Consider the following 18,805-nt stretch of genomic DNA (forward strand, 5'->3'; position numbering starts at 1 on the left):
ACAAAAACAACATAATCATTTTTTCTAAAATATTCCAAAATGACTTCACTGCTGGAAAAAAAAGTGAATGAAAGCAAAAAGTACAAAAATATATTTTTTACTTTAAATCTAGAAGTAAAATCCAAAATATCACTTGATTTAAATAAACTATGATTTGGTGATTATGGTATCAAAACAGTACAAAATACTACAGCAATCCCAACTGCTATGAGGTTGGAGAGATAACTCGTGCTTTTTTTCATCTTGTTCAAATCTGCACATGCCATCCTTATCCCAGGCCAGATTTCCCATGCTACATACTAGGGCAAGCTTGGCTGAAAATATGATGGCATATCAACTTCTGCGACTTGTCTATCTCTGATTCAACCTTCAAGCTGACCTCTTTTAAGCCATGACTTTATAACTGTCCAGTCCCTATACCACCTCATATCTCTGGCTCAACTGCATTCTTTGAAATTCTTTTTTTCCCAGGAGAATAAAATAGTGATCTTAAAGGAAAAATAATTCTGGGAAGTAAAACAAGCTAATAACCCGCAAAATAGAGCTCCTTCTAATATTATTCACAGAATTCAATTTTCATAACGATCTTAATGTAACTATAGTTTGAAGGTTGATAAGAACTGTATCATACCTCTAGGAAAAAGTTAACCAGGTAGGGGTCCTGTTTCAGCTTCGCACACACAATGCAAAGAAACTGAATCTCTTCATTTTCTGTTGGTGTTGCTAGGACTTCACCACAGAGTCTAATTAATTTCTGTGAAAAGAATTGTTTTTAACTTTTTAAACTTAGGTAACTTTTTACAAATTTGTAAAATAACCATTCATTTACCTTAAGGATATTTAAAATCATATGATGCAAATACCCTGCATTAATCAGAACACTAATGACATTTATAATTATCTATATAAAAATAAACTTATTAGTGGTAAATTTTTCAAGTTCATTACTGTAAATAATTAATGAGTTATATAATAAATTCTCCTTCAGATGTCATGGAGGGAAAATCCAAGGAAAATTCATGTATAAAATTTTAAAAGAGAATTAGAAAGACTGTAAGTACACTTAATGCTATGTGATGCATAAAGAAAGCTCAAGTATCTGCTAATTTGCATGTTAATTTTGGAATAATTTCATTATTTTTACTCTCAGAAAAATAATATAAAATTATTCAACATTAAAAGAAATCAAACCAAATAATTTTATGTAAGGTGAACGAAATACCTGCACTGGCCTGTGCACGTTAATATGTGGAAGTAGTGGCTGCCGGATTCTTCCCAGAAGTTTCGTATAGAAAACCAAAACCTGCTGTTTCATTCCCGGAGGACACTGGGTATAGGAAAAAAGGAAAGCCAACAGGAAAAGATCAGACAATGCAAACTGAAAAGCTGCAAAAATCAGACAGGCAATGTATATGAATGTATTCCACCTTGAAAAGACAATGCAACTGGCCAGTTAATAACGTCAGAATAAAATTTTCAATCAAATATTAATGATGGGTATTCCAGAAATAATATTATACATCTGAGACCATAATATAGCATGTGAGACCACAGTCTCATGTAGTTACAAACAGCATGGTGATAATCTGTTGCTGAGATTAGAGTTTGGTGCAGTCAACGTCAACCTGTTTATATTCTAAATGCTGGGAACATGAAACTGTAATAGTTAACTCCCTGCCGGAACAAAGGCAAAATCTTGTTACTTAGACTAATGACAGACAGGTCATCAACAACTTTCCATCATAGGTATGTAGGAGTAAATAAAGCCTCCTAACATACATGTAAATAAAAGGAAACCTATGGTGTAAACAGTTGTGATTTTATCCTAACATCATTTTAAATTAGAGCCGTTCCTCAGTATACACAGTTATATCCAAATCTGCACTTACTCAGTTCCAGTAGTCAGCCCCGTGGAACCCACATATGTGAAAATTCAGCCCTCTGCATAGGCAGGTTTTGCATCCTGGAAATACTGTATTTTCCATCCATGTTTGGTTGAAAAAAATCTGCCTATATGTGGACCTACAAGTTCAAACCCATGTTGTTCAAGGGTCAACTGTAAGTATTCTTTGCCTATTATAATCATAATATAAATCAACCAAATTATTTACATTATAATAGGCAACGAATGTTTAATAAATTAGTTTTTATAACATACCAGTTGTTTTAAGTATTTGCTGAAAAATAGGTAAACCCAATGATCACTCACACTGCAGATTAAGAGAGTATGAATTAACAAGGTTATGTTCCTTAATTAAGCTGCTTATACTGCTTCACATTTCAAATACAGTTACAAAATGAGTATTTCCAAAGCATCATCATAGACATGCTATCTGGAAATAGTATAAACTATAATCTTATGCACAATATTTTTAAGCTAGCAAATACTTTACATTATTTAGATAAATGACTAAATTATACTTACAACCACCTGTATTAAAATAAATTTTCTAAAGTACAATTACTAACTTTTGCTCAAAAATCAATTAATCAACTTATTATTAACAATGCTTCTCTCCAAAGGACAGGAAAAAGCAGGAGGAGGAGAATGAGTTGCAGAATATTAGGGAGCAGATGTGTTGCCTAGAAAACATAAATTGAGTGAATTTAACTTAAAAGTAAATTAGAGTATTACAGACAAAAGGAAATTGTCTTGTATGCTACTATTCATAACTCTCTTTGTCATGAAAATGTGTCTGTAGGTTTCTTTTGTTTTAACCTAATTTTTTTCACATGTATCATAGAAATTTACAGAACTATAGACTTCTGGGCTGGTGAGGCCCCTCAGCAATCACTTTTTGGATTTTAAAGAGGAGGAAGATTAACCAAAGAGACTTATGATGGTCACAGTGTATGAATAATGAAGTCAGGACTGGAAGCCTGGCCTCCTAATCTGAACCCAAGGCTCTTCCGTTCCCTCACTCGGTCACACGGCTGGAAAACTTGTCTCTATAACTAATTTGAAGGCTTTGCGATATAAAATATTATTGATACCATAATTTCAGCTTTGTAAAGATTTTTCAATATTCATCAGACCTAAAAAATATAAATTTGCTCCACTCAACAGTTTAGTTAGTGTCAAAATAATCACTGACATTCTCTTCCAGGACTATGACAAATAATTCTTATTTTTCAATCCTATTTTAACTGACTTCCTTCTCTCTTTTTTTATTCTGAGCTCATGTACTTGAGTTTATTTTCATAAATGTTTACACTGGAATTCTAAGCAGCCAAGTACTAGTTGTTGTCTAGAGTGTTTGAAATCTTTCTATCTCTATGGACATATGTGTATAGGCTACATAATTTTCTTTTTTCCACAATCTTAACTTGAATCCTGCCATGATCAATACGCACCTTTTAAATCAAGTATTTGGCAGCTTCTTTATTCATAAGACATTAAGGCATGCACCACACGCCCAAAAACATGGTGTTGATTAGGAACTTACATCAGCTTTCCCCAAGGTGTATAATGTTTCCAAGATTTTGTGATGGAGCAAATATTCCATACATGGCCCCGTCTCTCCAGATTCCCGTTCATTTTCTTCTTGAACCAGTATATCTAACATCTGTTCCAGATGCGATGGAATATTTGTATCAGTCACCGGGGCTTTATCATCTAAACAATAAAAAACACTCATCAAATATTTAAACATTTTAAAACTGCATATCTGCACCTAAAATACTCTCTGTATTTCCCTTTTCCTATTCAAACTGAGAAAAATCTGAACTACACACTTAAGTGAGGTTTATAAACATAGTATGATTATCTCTGCTAGAATTTAGATGATGCATTTTGTCATATTCTTACCCCAAAACTGAATCAATATTCTGAAATATGGCCAGGCACGGTGGTTCACGCCTGTAATTCTAGCACTTCGGGAGGCTGAGGCAGGTGGATCACCTGAGGTCAGAAATCCAAGACCAGCCTGGCCAACACAGTGAAACCTCGTCTCTACTAAAAACACAAAAAATTTAGCCAGGCGTGGTGGCGGGCACCTGTGATTCCAGCTACTCAGGAGGCTGAGGCAGGAGAATCACTTGAACCAGGGAGGCGGAGGTTGCAGTAAGCAGAGATCGCACCATTGCACTCCAGCCTGGGTGATAGAGCGAGACTCCATCTTAAAAAGAAAAAATCTGAAATATATTCCATAAGCTAACATTCATCTATCCATAGTAATTCAGAAATAAGAGTTATTTATGTGGGAAAATGGGAACATGACCAGGAAAAATACACATCATATCAAAATGTTCTATGTGTACTTGTAATTGAAATATTTTTTTCACTTAGCCAGTTCAGAAGATCTAAACTTTAAGTTTCTTTAAATAGAAGTAGGTTGGCTTTGAACATTAAGGCAAATAACCTGGGATATATGAAGAGGACAGATTCTGTTTTGTATTGCTACTACATTACTTTGTAGGATTGGGAAGCCTGTCAATGCCCCTAATTCATTTTCTTCTATTAAAATGAGAAGGCAAAAGGAAAACCCACTATTAAAATTATTGACATCTCTCATTAACAGATGACTGTTTTTTCAAAATCTGTTTTTCAAAGCTGCTTCTCTGGAGAATTTTTATTAAATATTACTGATTTCTTATAAAAAAATTAAAATTTAGTGCTATTTTTTAAACATATCACAGACTCAAACATCACATGGTTTTATCAACCTATCCTTATTATACTAAGGTTAAACTACTCTTAAAAATGTGAAGTTTTGGCCGGGCGCGGTGGCTCAAGCCTGTAATCCCAGCACTTTGGGAGGCCGAGACGGGTGGATCACGAGGTCAGGAGATCGAGACCATCCTGGCTAACACGGTGAAACCCCGTCTCTACTAAAAAAATACAAAAAATTAGCCGGGCGAGATGGCGGGCGCCTGTAGTCCCAGCTACTCGGGAGGCTGAGGCAGGAGAATGGCGTAAACCCGGGAGGCGGAGCTTGCAGTGAGCCGAGATCGCGCCACTGCACTCCAGCCTGGGTGACAGAGCGAGACTCCGTCTCAAAAAAAAAAAAAAAAAAAAAAAAGTGAAGTTTTATAGAACATTTAAATACAAAATACATTAGGAAATGCCAAATTCTTTACTTATGTCTCTATTTTCATTTACTTTGTACTCATATAGTTTGAACAACACAATTCTGGTATGCTATGTACTGATACGTTGCTTGGTCTGTATACTAGCACAGAGAGAAAACCGTAACACTAAGCCTTATGGAGAAAACAATGGATAGAGAAGGGTCACCTTTGTTTTCAGGAGGATATATGTATCAAGTTTGATATGGTATGGGACAGTTGTTAGAAGAATGGGTCCTGGAGTTAGACAACTTGGATTCAAATCTTGGCTCTGTCACTTTCAGCTGGATGAACTGGTGCAACTTATGTAAGCATCAGTCACCAACATCTATAAAATGGAACTAATAAACACTAGTGAGTACTATTATATGATTTCAATGAAATAATAAAGCCCAGTCCTTAGCACAGAGTAAGAATTCAAGAAATGTTATATCTCATTTCATATTCTAAAATGAGTAGCCTAGCACTAGTAAAGGATAATTTATAAGTTTACTTATAGTTTATTTTTCTTTTTTTTTTTTTTTTTTTTTGAGGCAGAGTCTCGCTCTGTCGCCCGGACTGGAGTGCAGTGGCCAGATCTCAGCTCACTGCAAGCTCCGCCTCCCAGGTTTACGCCATTCTCCTGCCTCAGCCTCCCGAGTAGCTGGGACTACAGGCGCCCGCCACCTCGCCCGGCTAGTTTTTGTATTTTTTTTTAGTAGAGACGGGGTTTCACCGTGTTAGCCAGGATGGTCTCGATCTCCTGACCTCGTGATCCGCCCGTCTCGGCCTCCCAAAGTGCTGGGATTACAGGCTTGAGCCACCGCGCCCGGCCTATAGTTTATTTTTCAAAAATGTGTTTTCCCCATAATTGTAGCCTTTATGTACACAAACACTCCAGGAAAGAATGAATGTTCAAGCATGGTTTAATTACAATTACTTATGGCAAAAAAATGACCAAAAATACTTTTTAAATTGAGAACTAAATTAATTGTAAATTGAACTTGACAGGATTAAAATCCTAGCTCCCTATAAGACAAGATCTAGTTTCAGCCACCGATTCTCATCATTCCTGAACTATAAATGGCATTGTGCCTTTGCATATGCTCTTTTTTCCCACCTGAAATGTTATTTGTCCCATATTTTATTGCAATGTACATACTTATTTCTGCTACTAGATTGCAAAACATCTTTTAAAGCAAGAACTTACGCATTTTCTCAAAGCCATGGCCATGGAAGCAGGAAAAAAATTATAAGGGCTAAGAGCAGTCCTTTGAAAAGGCAGCTCCTCTCAAGAAACATTTCTGTAGATCTGCTGGCTAAACATCTACATGAAGTTAGGAATTACATATGTATTTTTTTTTGTCTGATTTTTACTTACTGCACAAATATAAAGGATTTTTTTCTTTTAACAAATCACGTATAATCCTGTCAGCTTGCCAAATGAACTATTCTCATTTTCTCATGTTTCCTTTTAGTTAAATGACAAGCATCCAATCTGCATATCCACCAGTGCTTACCTGCATACTCCTCAGGGGATCCTGTAGTGCTAGGTAGCAATGTCCCTATTTCATTCTGTCGCCAAATTTCGGTCCATGGGCCAAATCCAGCCCTGCCATCAGTTTTTGTACATAAAGGTGCATTGGAACAAAGGAAAGCTCTTTTTTTTTTTTTCTTTTGAGACAGAGTCTTACTCTGTCATCAAGCTGGAGTGCAGTGACGTGATCTCAGCTCACTGCAGCCTCCACCTCCTGGGTTCAAGCGATTCTCCTGCCTCAGCCTCCCGAGTAGCCGGGACTACAGGTGCATGCCACCACGCCCAGCTAATTTTTGTATTTTTAGTAGATATGGGGTTTCACCATGTTGGCCAGGATGGTCTTGATCTCCTGACCTTGTGACCCACTTGCCCCGGCCTCCCAAAGTGCTGGGATTACAGGCATGAGCCACCGTGCCTGGCCCGAAGGCTCATTCTTTAACAGCAGAGCTTAAGAACTGCAAGAGAGACTGTACAGCCCACAAAGCCTATCTGGCCTTTTATGGAATAGTTTGGCAACCCTTGACCTAATCTATTCTCATTCCCCATATTCACTTTCCATCCTTCCTATTTACTGAGAAAAACAGATGCAACCAGAAGATAACTTCCAAAGACTCTGTACACCATATCTACCTGTTTCCTGCATTTATACCCTTGTTCTGCTTTCTACCTTATTTTAATGGAATAACTGTACTCACGCCTATTTAAGGCCAAGCGTCTACTTTTACACAAGATCCCTTCCTCCCTTGCCTACTTAAGGATATTGCATAGAAATGATCTCATCTGGCTGGATGTGGTGGCTCATGCCTGTAATCCCAGTACTCTGGGAGGCCAAGGCAGGTGTATCACCTGAGGTCAGGAGTTTGAGACCAGTCTGGTCAACATGGCAAAATCCCGGCTCTATATAAAAATACAAAAATTAGCCAGGTATGGTGGTGGGTACCTGTAATCCAGCTCTTGGGAGGCTGAGTCACAAGAGTCGCTTGAACCTGGGAAGTATTTACACTAATACGCCCCATGAGAGCAGTCTATACACATTGTCTATACATCTTTTCCACCCATTTTCTCTTTTTTTTGAGCCAGTCTTCCTCTGTCACCCAGGCTGGAGTGCAGTGGTGCCATCTCCACTCACTGCAACCTCCACCTCCTGGGTTCAAGCAATTCTCCTGCCTCTGCCTCCCGAGTAGCTAGGATTACAGGTGTGCACCACCATGCCTGGCTAATTTTTGTATTTTTTTGTAGAGTCGGGGTTTTACCATCTTGGCCAGGCTGGTCTGGAACTCTTGACCTCAAGCAATCCACCCATCTCGACCTCCCAAAGTGTTGTGATTACAGGCGTGAGCCGCCGCGCCCAGTCAGTTCCACCCATTTTCTCTTAAACCTACTCCAATCAGGCCTTCTCTCTCCTCCCTGCTCTTATCAAGAAAACTAATGTGCTTCTTGTAGCTAAATCCAATGATCCATTCTTAGTCTTCATTAACCTGACATCAGCATCATTTGACACAACTAATCCTTCTTTCCTCTTCTAGGCTGCTGAGGACACCATTTGCTATTGGCTGTCTTCTTCCTTACCGGCAAAAGCAGCTTCCTTCACTACTGTCCTCATCTTCCCAACCTCTAAACACTGGGTCCAAGAGTTCAGTTCTGGACGCCTTCTCTCCTCCATCTATCTTTCCTCCCTAGATAATCTCATCCAGTCGCAGGGCTTGAAGTCCTACTTACATGTTAATAACTCTCAATTTCATGTCTTAAGTCCAGATTCCTGTTTCCAGTTGTCTACCTGACATACCCAAGTGGACGTATGATGGATATCTCATACTCAATACGTCCAAAATGTGCTCACAAACCTGCTCCTCCTGCAGTCTTCCTGTTCTCAGCAAGTGGCACTCTACTTTTCTAGCTTCTTAAGCCCAAAACTTTGGAGTTATCTTTGACTCTTATTCCCTTATCCCCAATATCCAATCCATCAACAGATCTTCCTTTAAAATGTATCCAGAATGCAATCTCCTTAGCACCTCCACCCTGGGCTAAGCCATTATTGTCTCTCGCTGAGACTGCTGTGACAGTACCGTTTTACCAGCTTCATCCCTGAATCCTGTCAATCTAAGTTTTTTCACAGAAGTCAAAGTAATCAAACAGATTATATTTCAGCTCTACTCAAAACCCTCCAAAGAGTTCTCACAGTAAAAGTCAAACCCTTACAGTGGCTCACAAGGCCCTGGGGGAATATGCGACAAGCCTCCGAACCCCCACCTCTGTCTTCTTTCATCTCCTGCCACTTTCCTCCTTCAGTTTGCTCTATCCACACTGGCTTCCTTAAAGTTCCTGGGATATGCCAAGTATGCCATATGCTCTGGCCTGAGGGTTTGTGAATTAGGTGTCATTCCTGAGACACCCTTCCCCCAGATATCTAGCAGGCTCAGTTCCTTTCTCCTTTAGATTTCAGCTCATAAGTCATATTGAGCAATGAGGCTTTCTCTAACCTAAAATAGCCAACTGTCCACTCCCACCACCCAAACGTACCCCTATAACCCTTTAGCCTGCTTCATTTGCCCTTGACGCTTATCATCTGACACACTATATGTATTTGTCTGTATACTGTCTGCCTCCTCCCAATCAATACATAAGCTCTGTGAGGACAGCAGTGTTGCCTGTTTGACTGTTCTATCCCGCAGTGCCTCAACAATGCCTGACACATAGTAGTAGGTGCTCAACAGATACATTTTTAAACGAGTGACTAAATCTTAAAGACAAATTAAAGATAAGATTGTCTATAAACTTAAATATAAAATAAATTTGAAGACTTATTTAAAAATATTTTTGTATTTTACACATTTTCTGTTTAACTTTCACAAATTTTCAGTTAGTATCAGCATTGTTCCTTACCTGAAGTCTCTATGTAGTAGTGGGTAATTGCCTTCCAGTGATAAACAAAATCTTCTTGTAAAGGAAGAGAAGGTGCAAGCTACACAAACAAAAGACCACAACAATTAAGAAAACGGCATTGAAACTTTCCCATAACTTACGACTCTGTATTTATGTATTATGATGCACAGGTAGCATAAAAATAAGGCGTGAACTTTGTTTTTATATGTCAGATATCAAACAGAAACAAAATAAGTCGAATCCAAGAAAGTAAAAATGAGTTATCAAGAAAGAGGAAAAACGTAATTATCAACATTATTATTAAACTACAGTATTGGGCTTTTTTTTTACCCTCCCCTGACACTTGTTTAAAAGTAGGTTTCAGGCTGGGGGCAGTGGCTCACACCTGTAATCCCAAAACTCTGGGAGGCCAAGGTAGGTGAATCACTTGAGGTCAGCAGTTCAAGACCAACCTGGCAACATGGTGAAACCCCGTCTCTACTAAAAATACAATTAGCCAGGCTTGGTGCCACGTATCTGCAGTCCCAGCTACTGGGAAGGCTGAGACAGGAGAATCGCCTGAACCTGGGAGGTGGAGGTCGCAGTGAGCCAAGATTGTGCCACTGCATTCTAGCCTGGGTGACAGAACAAGACTCCACCTCAAAAAAAAAAAAAAGAGGTTTCAAAGGTATGTTAAATGAAAAATTAAATGAAAATGCCCAATATTCTAATACTGACATATCAGTAAAACAAAATTACTAATAGCCAGGAATCTTTGTACCTAGGACTTTGAAATGCAAAACAGTAAAAAGCTGCTACGTAATTAGTTACACATCATCACTACTAAAACATGTACCAAAGTCAACTTCGTAATCAGATTAAAACTGTACCCTACATTCAGTGACATACAGATGTAAATCTTTTCTTTTTTAAGCTTGGATAGGCAGTGCATATTTTTAGCAAAATAACTACATGAACAAGATACTAACAATTTAAATTCCACAAAGTCAAAAATGCTCAACATTTTAGCTCTAAAACTTACTTCAGAAGTTTTATGACCAATATTATATCCCCTCAGTCATCTTACAGCAAACCTACAAGTATTTCAAATGTGCATTAAATGGATAGAAAAAGATTTGCATACACTTTCTACATTTCTTTTCCTTAAAGAGTGAAAGAGAGTGAGAGCTCCCCTAGTCCTAATGTTGTCAGAGGCCTTTGAACCAGAACGACTCCATCTTGAACAGGAACTGGGTAAAATGAGGCTAAGACCTGCTGGGCTGCATTCCCAGGAGCTCAGGCATTCTTAGTCACAGGATGAGATTGGAGGTCACAGGTCCAGTATCACAAGATACAGGTCATAAAGACCCTGCTGATTAACAGCATTCGGTAAAGAAGCTGGCCAAAAGTCACCAAAACCAAGATGGTCACAAAAGTGACCTCCAGTTGTCCTTACTGCTCATTATACACTAATTATAATGCTTTAGCATGCTAAGAGCCACTCCCAACAGTGCCATGACAGCCTTCAAACGCCATGGCAATGTCTGAAAGACACCCTGTATAGTCTAAAAAGGGGAGGAAGGCTCAAGGCCGAGAATGGCCACCCTTTTCCCCAGAAAATTCATGAGTCATCCATCCCTTGTTTAGCATATGATCAATAAATAACTAGAAAAATAGCCAACTAGTAGCTCTTGGGGCTTCTCTGCCTACGGAGTTTTGTTTCTTTTGTTTCTTTACTTCTCCAGAGTCCATTTTCATAGCCTTCATCTAAACAGATGACCTAAAAGAGGTCATGTTATTCTTGCACTTCTACTGGTACCATTTTGATTTCTTGGTGTCCTCAGCATCCACCTCAGAGCTGGCAACCCTGTCGAAACAATTTCCGAACTATTGTCCAAATTATAAATATTGGTCATAAACATCTTAGGTGTTTCAATCAAGAAGATGAAATGTATTTATGGAATAAAATAGACCTGAAAATATTTCAACAATCATCAATATCATCCACTGTAAATAGTACTGTGTTAAGAGAATAAGATATTCACCTTATTTTCAAAAAATAAAAAAGACTGCAGGAATGGAGTTAAAATCTTTGGGAGTACTTTAACTTCAAGGAGAACATGGGGAGAAAAAAAACTTATGGGAGATGGAGGGAAAAAATGAGGAAGAAAATTAAGAATCAAAGTATTAACTTGGGAAAACAGTATCATCTTCCTGAAATTTTTAGATTAAAAAAAGTTTTAATCAGCCACTTGTTTTTAGAATGTTCTCAAAATACATAAAACCTCTTCCTAATTTGTTTTGGACCTGACTTCTATAGACTACCTCTATATAGTTAAGTGCACTCACAAGTGGGACAAACCCAAATGAAATTTGTTGTTTCAGGAACTGTTCCTAGTTTCTTAAGTGTCAATGTTACGATTTGTTAAACTTTTCCAAGGCAACCTCCTGGCTATATGAGGAGTTACAGTATCCTTTTTCCAGATTATTTCAGGAGTGGGAATTAACTGTATTTCAAGGGAATTGAAACTGTATTCTCTGGTCACTGGGCAGAGATGTCTTACTGCGTTTGTGTCAGGACCTTTGTTGTAGGTTATAGTCAAATTCAAAGCAGGATAGTGTTACTTTGTTACCTCCCTCCAGGAGTTAGATTTAAATAAGAAACCTACTTAACTAGAGAGCTAAACAGTTCTTAATTGCTAATAACTTAGATTAGTCACAATCTTGTTCAAACATGAATAAATTTCCTTATTTATGTAAAACTTTCTAGTAAACTTGCCACTTTCATTACTAATTCTAACGTGCAAATCACCTGTTTTATTATTGCATAAAAACATTGATGCTGTGAGTTAAAAAAAAAAAGTGTGAATCAGTACCAAGAGATTCCAATATTTTTACAATACAGATAATTAAATTTTTAAAAATTCAGGCAATGACTATCACAACCCCAAATTGACATGAAACCCTTAACTAGACTTTGCTTTCTCTGCAAAGCCTGGCTAGACTCTTCCTGCCTAGGATGGAATCCCTACACATGCCTTGATACTCTTGACCAGCTGGCTTGCTCTCTTTCATCCCATATCCCACTTTTGTCATTGTTTAATTATCCATCTCTTCCACTAGATTGTCAGCTCTGTGAGGGCTGGGACTGTATCAACTTTTTCTTCACTCAATCTCTGGTTTCCAACTCAGGCATGACACAGAGTTAAGAATTTGATAATATATATTAAGTGAATACATAAATAACACAGAAGTCACTGCCTTTTAATGAGTAGTTATGTGCCAGGTGTAATACTGCAAATTTTGCACATACCGTATGGTCTTAAACTCTCATGATAAACCTATTTTGCTCAAACTCTGAGGACTCAAAATCAGTTAACTGACTTAACCAAGGAAACACTGCCTTTAACTGGGAGCCTGGACTGTGTCCAATACACCCATCACACAAAACTATCTAGATGGATAATTCAAATGAAAACTAGTGTTCTAAAAGTCACCTCTGCTTTTACTGTGTCTCATGTATCATCAACATTCCACTCCCAGATTTTATTTTATTTTTGAGATGGAGTTTCGCTCTTGTTGCCCTGGCTGGAGTGCAGTGGCATGATCTCGGCTCACTGCAACCTCTCTGCCTCCTGGATTCAAATGATTCTCCTGTCTCTGCCTCCCGAGCAGCTGGGATTACAGGTGCATGCTACCACGCCTGGCTAATTTTTGTATTTTTAGTAAAGTTGGGGTTTCATCATATTGGTCAGGCTGGTCTCAAACTCCTGACCTCAGGTGATCCACCCGCCTCAGCCTTCCAAAGTGCTGGCATTACAGGCATGAGCCACCCCGCCTGGCCCCACTCCCAGATTTTTTAAATGCTTCTTTCTGCCCCCAACTTTCCTAATGACCTTCCCCATCTTCTCTCCCCCTCTAAAGTCTTGCTCACTTCCTCCCAGAGAGCCTTTTATAACAACGCCAATCCTAAATGCTTGCTCCCTTCTCCTATAGAGTTCACTGGCTAAACCAATCATCCAAATGACAATAATGGTTTGACTTTTACTGAGCACTTACTATGTGCCAGGCACTGCACTAAGCACTTCATGAACATTATCTCATTTTAATCTTCACAACAATTCTACGATAGGTTTAATTATTTCCCTTTATAATGAAGAAATGGAAATGTATACATATCAACTAACTTGTCCAAGTACAGAAGGAAGGGATAGAGGCAGGAATGGAACCTGATTCTTTCAGGCTCTATGAGTTAGAACATATTCTTAGGCATTCCTTATTCTATAACCTAACTTGTATATTTGTTTTGTTTTCCAAATGAGACTGTAAGCATTGTGACCAAGGACACAAGTACACCAAGTACACCTTGTTTCCCTCACTTTGAGCCATGCTTTCCTGGTGACTCAGAAGACATGTGCTGAATGAGTGAAGGACTGAAGCTAGGGATCACTTGTTGGAAAAGAATATGCCAAGAAAACATGAGATATACTTGTTTTGTGGTTTGAATTTCCAGGGCACAGGAGATTTTTAAGGAATTGCTAGTCTCAACAATCATCCTGAACTCTTAACTATAATTTTAAAAGAAAACATTGCACTTACATTCTGAAAGACGACTTCCATTAAAGGAATTAGCTAAAATGATAAAACTCTTCCCTGACACTGTCCTTTATCCTCTCTGGAATAAATCTGCCCATAAGGGTGGAACTGGTTGGAATTTAAGAGGAACATGCCCTTGGCACATTCCCTAGTGAGGACTAGGCTCTCAACAAATACCAAATTGTATTAAATGGCAAGTGTTTTATCTATCTTTTGAAGAAGCTGTGTTAAAACAATCCAATCTAACTCTGGAACTAACTACAAGAAAGGCCTGAATTCAGACCTGTGACATGTGACAACTGGCTAACAGAACAGATTAATTTCATAAGACTCTTACTGGCCAATCATTTCTATACTGAGAGAAGACTGTCATTTCTAAAAAGGGAGGCAGGAGTTACATTACAGTTCTTATTTTGATCAAGAAGGTGTGAACTTCTCTTCCATACCCAAAATGCAGTCTATCAGCTTAATAACACATTTTCAAATATTAATTTTGGAAAATATCTTAGTCATATTTTTCACCTTGTAAGTAGTTACCAGGGAGTGAGGAGAAACCATTAATTAAACAATAAGAAAAACACTATGTTTAAGCCTCACTTAAATGAATATGATAAATGATAATGATAAATGAATATGAAAATGATAAATGATAAATGAATCCAGTCAACGCTAAAAAAAAACTATTTGGGCCAGGTATGATGGCTCCATCCTTATAATCCTGGCACTTTAGGAGATGGAGGTAGGAGGCTCACTCAAGCCCAAAAATGTGAGACCAACCTGGGCACAGTGTCTACATTGTGAGACCCAGCGTCTACAAAAAATTTTTTTAAAAAATGAGTGTAGTCGTGCTGGCCTGTAGTCCCAGCTACTCAGGAGACTTGAGACAGGAGAATTGTTTGAGTCCTGGAGGTCGAGGCTGCAGTGAGCCATGATCATGCCACTGCACTCTAGCCTGGGTGACAGAGACCCTGTCTCGAAAAATAAGTAAATAGTTAATTAAAAATCAAAAACCCATTTGAAGGCTCGCCAATTGAATAAGGAAACCTGGAAAGTAATCATACCAAAATGGTTGGAAAAGCATTACTCCACAGACTGATCCAACAAAATAATGAAAAAAGGTCGTCAGCATCCAGGTATTTTCTGTCTCTGTATAATCCTGATAATTATGCTAATTGGAATAATGCGTCAGGAAATGCTAATTGGGCATACAAATGAACAGGAACACACAGAAGAGCTAATGAAATGAACTGAGGAATGGTAAGATTGCTTCATAGAGGAAAATATCAAGCAAATTAATAAACAGAACTGAATAACTAGAAACTAATCTTGAGCTACAAAAAAAAATTATTCAAATACCACAAGGATGGCTTATTCATCATTGCATATGAGTTCACTCCCAAGAGAGAATGTTAAAAGGGGGAAAAAAAGGTTAGTATAGGACATCAAACATTTTCCATGAAATTTAACCTCCTATCAAGATAAGATGGGTGGTGCCACAAATGAAAACATTAGGTCTAAGGAAATGAAAACATTACATTTCTAAATGTAATGCATTAATTTCAGGACTAGGTGAATACAAGCCACTCTAACTTTTTCTCACTCATCTCAGCAAAGTAGGCTAAGGATATTACAGAGCAGGAGCCAGGATAATTTGGCAGATGCTAATATATACAATTATAAAAAGATAATGAGGACAAGAAAACACAGGCCTTCGGATAAAAATGAGCCTTTACTAGAAGAGCAAGAAAGTTGTCTTTCTTTTTCTAAGCACTTATTTCTGTAAACACTAGCCTGATGGGTAAAGGATATAAATACAGTCGGTATCTGCGGGGGACTAGTTCCAGGATCTCTCTTCCCACCCCTAAAATCTGAGGATGCTCAAGTCCCTGTTTTAAAATGGCATAATACTTTCATATAACTTATGCATACCTGTATACTTTAAATCATCTCTAGATTGCTTCTAATACCTAATACAATGCCTACACATCACTTCATTCACACGGATTCAAGGCAATACTTGAATGTGGCAAATTCAAGTTTTGCTTTTTGGAACTCTGCAGAATTTTTTTCCCCCTTGAATATTTTTTTTACCTGAGTTTGGCTGAATCACAGGTGCAGAGTCTACGGATAAGACAGCTGACTGTAATGTAGTAAATTTTGATTCCCAAGTATCTCATTAAGTATTCCCAAGTATTTCATATATTCAATGTTAAAATAAAATGATTTGGGCTGGGCACAGTGGCACATGCCTGTAATCCCAGCACTTTGGGAGGCCAAGGCAGGCGATCACTTGAGGTCAGGAGTTCGAGAGCAGCCTGGCTAACATGGTGAAACCCCATCTCTACTTAAAAAAAAAAAAAAAAAATTCGCCGGGTGTGGTGGGGTGTGCCTGTAATCCCAGCTACTAGGGAGGCTAAGGCAGGAGAATCGTTTGAATCCGGGAGGCGGAGGTTGCAGTGACCTGAGATCACACCACTGCACTCCAACCTGGGTGACAGAATGAGATTAGGTCTCAAAAAAATAAATAAATAAAATTAAATGATTATTGGTATTTTTAAAGAAAACAAAATATAAATGTTTTAATAAATTGCAGTTACATTCTTTTAACAAAAGTGCTTTAGAGTGTGCATAAGCAAGAAAAAACTAAAAGTTGTCTTGAAGTCTGCAACTGTCATTTCCCTCCGTGTAATACTGCTCTACATTTATGAAACCCTGTTTTTCTTGTTTGATACATTTGCCCAAGAGCTTGTCCTAGAGCTAAATTTTTCAACATTTCCCATGTATCACTTAAATAACAATTGTACTAGAGTTTGTTATTACTGAAGGCAAAAACTCCATTTTATTTTTGCCTGCCCATAAAAAATCGTTGTATCTGATATTTCTTAAAATGTACATTTTGAAGTACCCTATTGCATCATACGAACACAGGAAGAGAATATCATGTTAAAAATTAGCAAAGTAATTGTTTCTGCACAGAATGCATTTTTCAATTTTGGGCAGTTCTCCCAGAATAAAGTAAACAAGTAAAGCAACTAGCACTCTTACTAGAACACTGACAAGACATTTTCTTTTTAGTTTCTTTTCACGTATTAGTCTATTAGGATACTTGAATACTGTCTCTCTGTGCTGGTGTCTAAAACCCTCAAAGGAGAATACAATTGCAGGATAAACGAAGAGTGTCCAGGAAGAGAACTATACAAGAAAGGAAACAGATGGTCTCTGTGCTCGGTGAGCTTGGAAGCTGTCGAAAGCAAACTCGATTGGACCCTCCAAACCCCTATATCAGATCAATCTATAAGGTTCAGCTGAGTTCGGCCTTCTGGCCCAAGAAAGCAAAAGCCAGCAACCCGGGGGCTGGTCGGCGGCTCCCTCGCCAGGGTCGCCCCACAGCGAGACCATGCCTTTCTCACCCCTACCCCCCAAAACCAAAACAAAACAGAACCCAAGCCCAAGCGGTGCTTGCTCGTTTCTTTTGTCTTGCTCAACGGTGACCACTTTTTCCCGGAGAAGGTTAACGTTAAGGGAGCCCGGGGGAGCGCCGTGCGACCCCGCCAGGTGCTCCCCGAACCCCCGTCCCCATCAGAGGAATGAGGCGACCACCGAGCGGTGTCGGGCGGCCGGGTCCTCCCCGGCACCCCTGCCCTGGCTCCTGGAGGAGAGCAGGGACCGCCGACCCGGGGCAGCCAGGGACGGAGGGGACCCGCGCAGAGCCAGGCCCGAGGCCCCGGGCGCCCCCACGACTCGGCGGCCACCCAGGGCGCCTGCCTGGGGCCTCACCCCACACGTGGCCAGGGCTGCCGAGGGCCGGGCCGAGGCCGCCCAGCTTGTCCCCGAGGCCGCCGGGAAGCGTAGGCCGCCGCCATCCCCGGCCTGCCGTGAGCCCGCAGCCCGCGGCCTTACCGCCTCCACGGCGTGCTGCAGGATGGAGGTAAACTTGGAGAACATCCTGTCCCGGGACTGCAGCAGCCTCTCCCGGGACGACCTGGAGAGCTCCTCAATCCGCCGCCGCCGCCCCTGCTGCGGCTGCCGGGGCCGCTCCAGAGTGAAGGCCGGTGCGGGGCGGGGAGGACCAGCTGAGGACCGAGGCAGGGCCTGGCCCGGCCGCTTCAGGTGTGCGCTGGCGGCGCGGCGGCTCTGGAGGGCGCCGGGACGCGGAGGCGGCGAGAAGGGCTTTCGGCGCGGACTCGGGGCCCCAGGAAGCTCCGGCGGTGGCTGCGGTTGGGACACGGTGGCAGCCCGGCTCAGGTTCCTTCCGCCCGCTCTGCCCGCCGCGGCCTGCAGGGGGCGCCGCCGCGGCCCGGGGAGACCCGGCCAGGCCTGCCTGCGGCGGGGCCGCTAGACGCCGCGGGGGCGGGGCGCGGGGGGCGCGATGAGGCCTCGGCCTTGCCCGGGGCAGGAGGCGGCCTGGGGGCAGCCACCGCCCTCTCCCGGCTTTCTCAGCGCGCATGGGACACCGGCTTTCTGACGTTTTTACAGCTCAGCGTTTCTCAAGAGTTTTGTTTCTCCAGTGGAAGTAACAGGGTGACTTTATAGGGACGCGCAGCCGTCCATATATGCGTATAGTATTCAGAGGTTCTTTCTGTAAGGACCGATTTGGAAGACTCGTAAGGAAACTGTTCTTTAAGCAAACATTGGCAATGGATTTAAATGCCCAGAATTTGAACAAATCAACGACTGCAGGTGAAATGGCTTTGCTAACTATAAAGTATATTATTCAACATTAAAACAGGAAATCCCACATGAGCACATGGTAAGACGGCTGGC

The 18,805-nt window shown here is 40.3% G+C and overlaps 1 protein-coding gene across 2 annotated transcripts in view; it reads right to left on the reverse strand.

The window, feature by feature from the left end:
• The window catches only part of FAM160B1 (family with sequence similarity 160 member B1), a 45,620-nt gene extending 27,271 nt beyond the window's left edge, over positions 1 to 18,349 (reverse strand). The window contains exons 1-5 of one of the 2 annotated variants that reach the window (XM_033181775.1): positions 17,942 to 18,349; positions 9,467 to 9,545; positions 3,447 to 3,616; positions 1,223 to 1,327; positions 632 to 754 (exon numbers count right to left, since the gene is read on the reverse strand). In XM_033181775.1, coding sequence (XP_033037666.1) covers positions 632 to 754; positions 1,223 to 1,327; positions 3,447 to 3,616; positions 9,467 to 9,545; positions 17,942 to 17,986 — 522 coding nt within the window. In that variant the 5' untranslated portion in view covers positions 17,987 to 18,349. Of the gene's footprint in view, positions 1 to 631; positions 755 to 1,222; positions 1,328 to 3,446; positions 3,617 to 5,236; positions 5,413 to 9,466; positions 9,546 to 17,941 lie in introns of those variants that run through there. The other variant, XM_033181784.1, reaches the window with a different exon arrangement.
• Positions 18,350 to 18,805: the final 456 nt, after the last annotated feature.

This window comes from Trachypithecus francoisi, unplaced genomic scaffold (genome assembly GCF_009764315.1).
Source record: "Trachypithecus francoisi isolate TF-2019V2 unplaced genomic scaffold, Tfra_2.0 Contig01579, whole genome shotgun sequence".
In the NCBI taxonomy this organism is placed as follows: Eukaryota; Metazoa; Chordata; class Mammalia; order Primates; family Cercopithecidae; genus Trachypithecus; species Trachypithecus francoisi.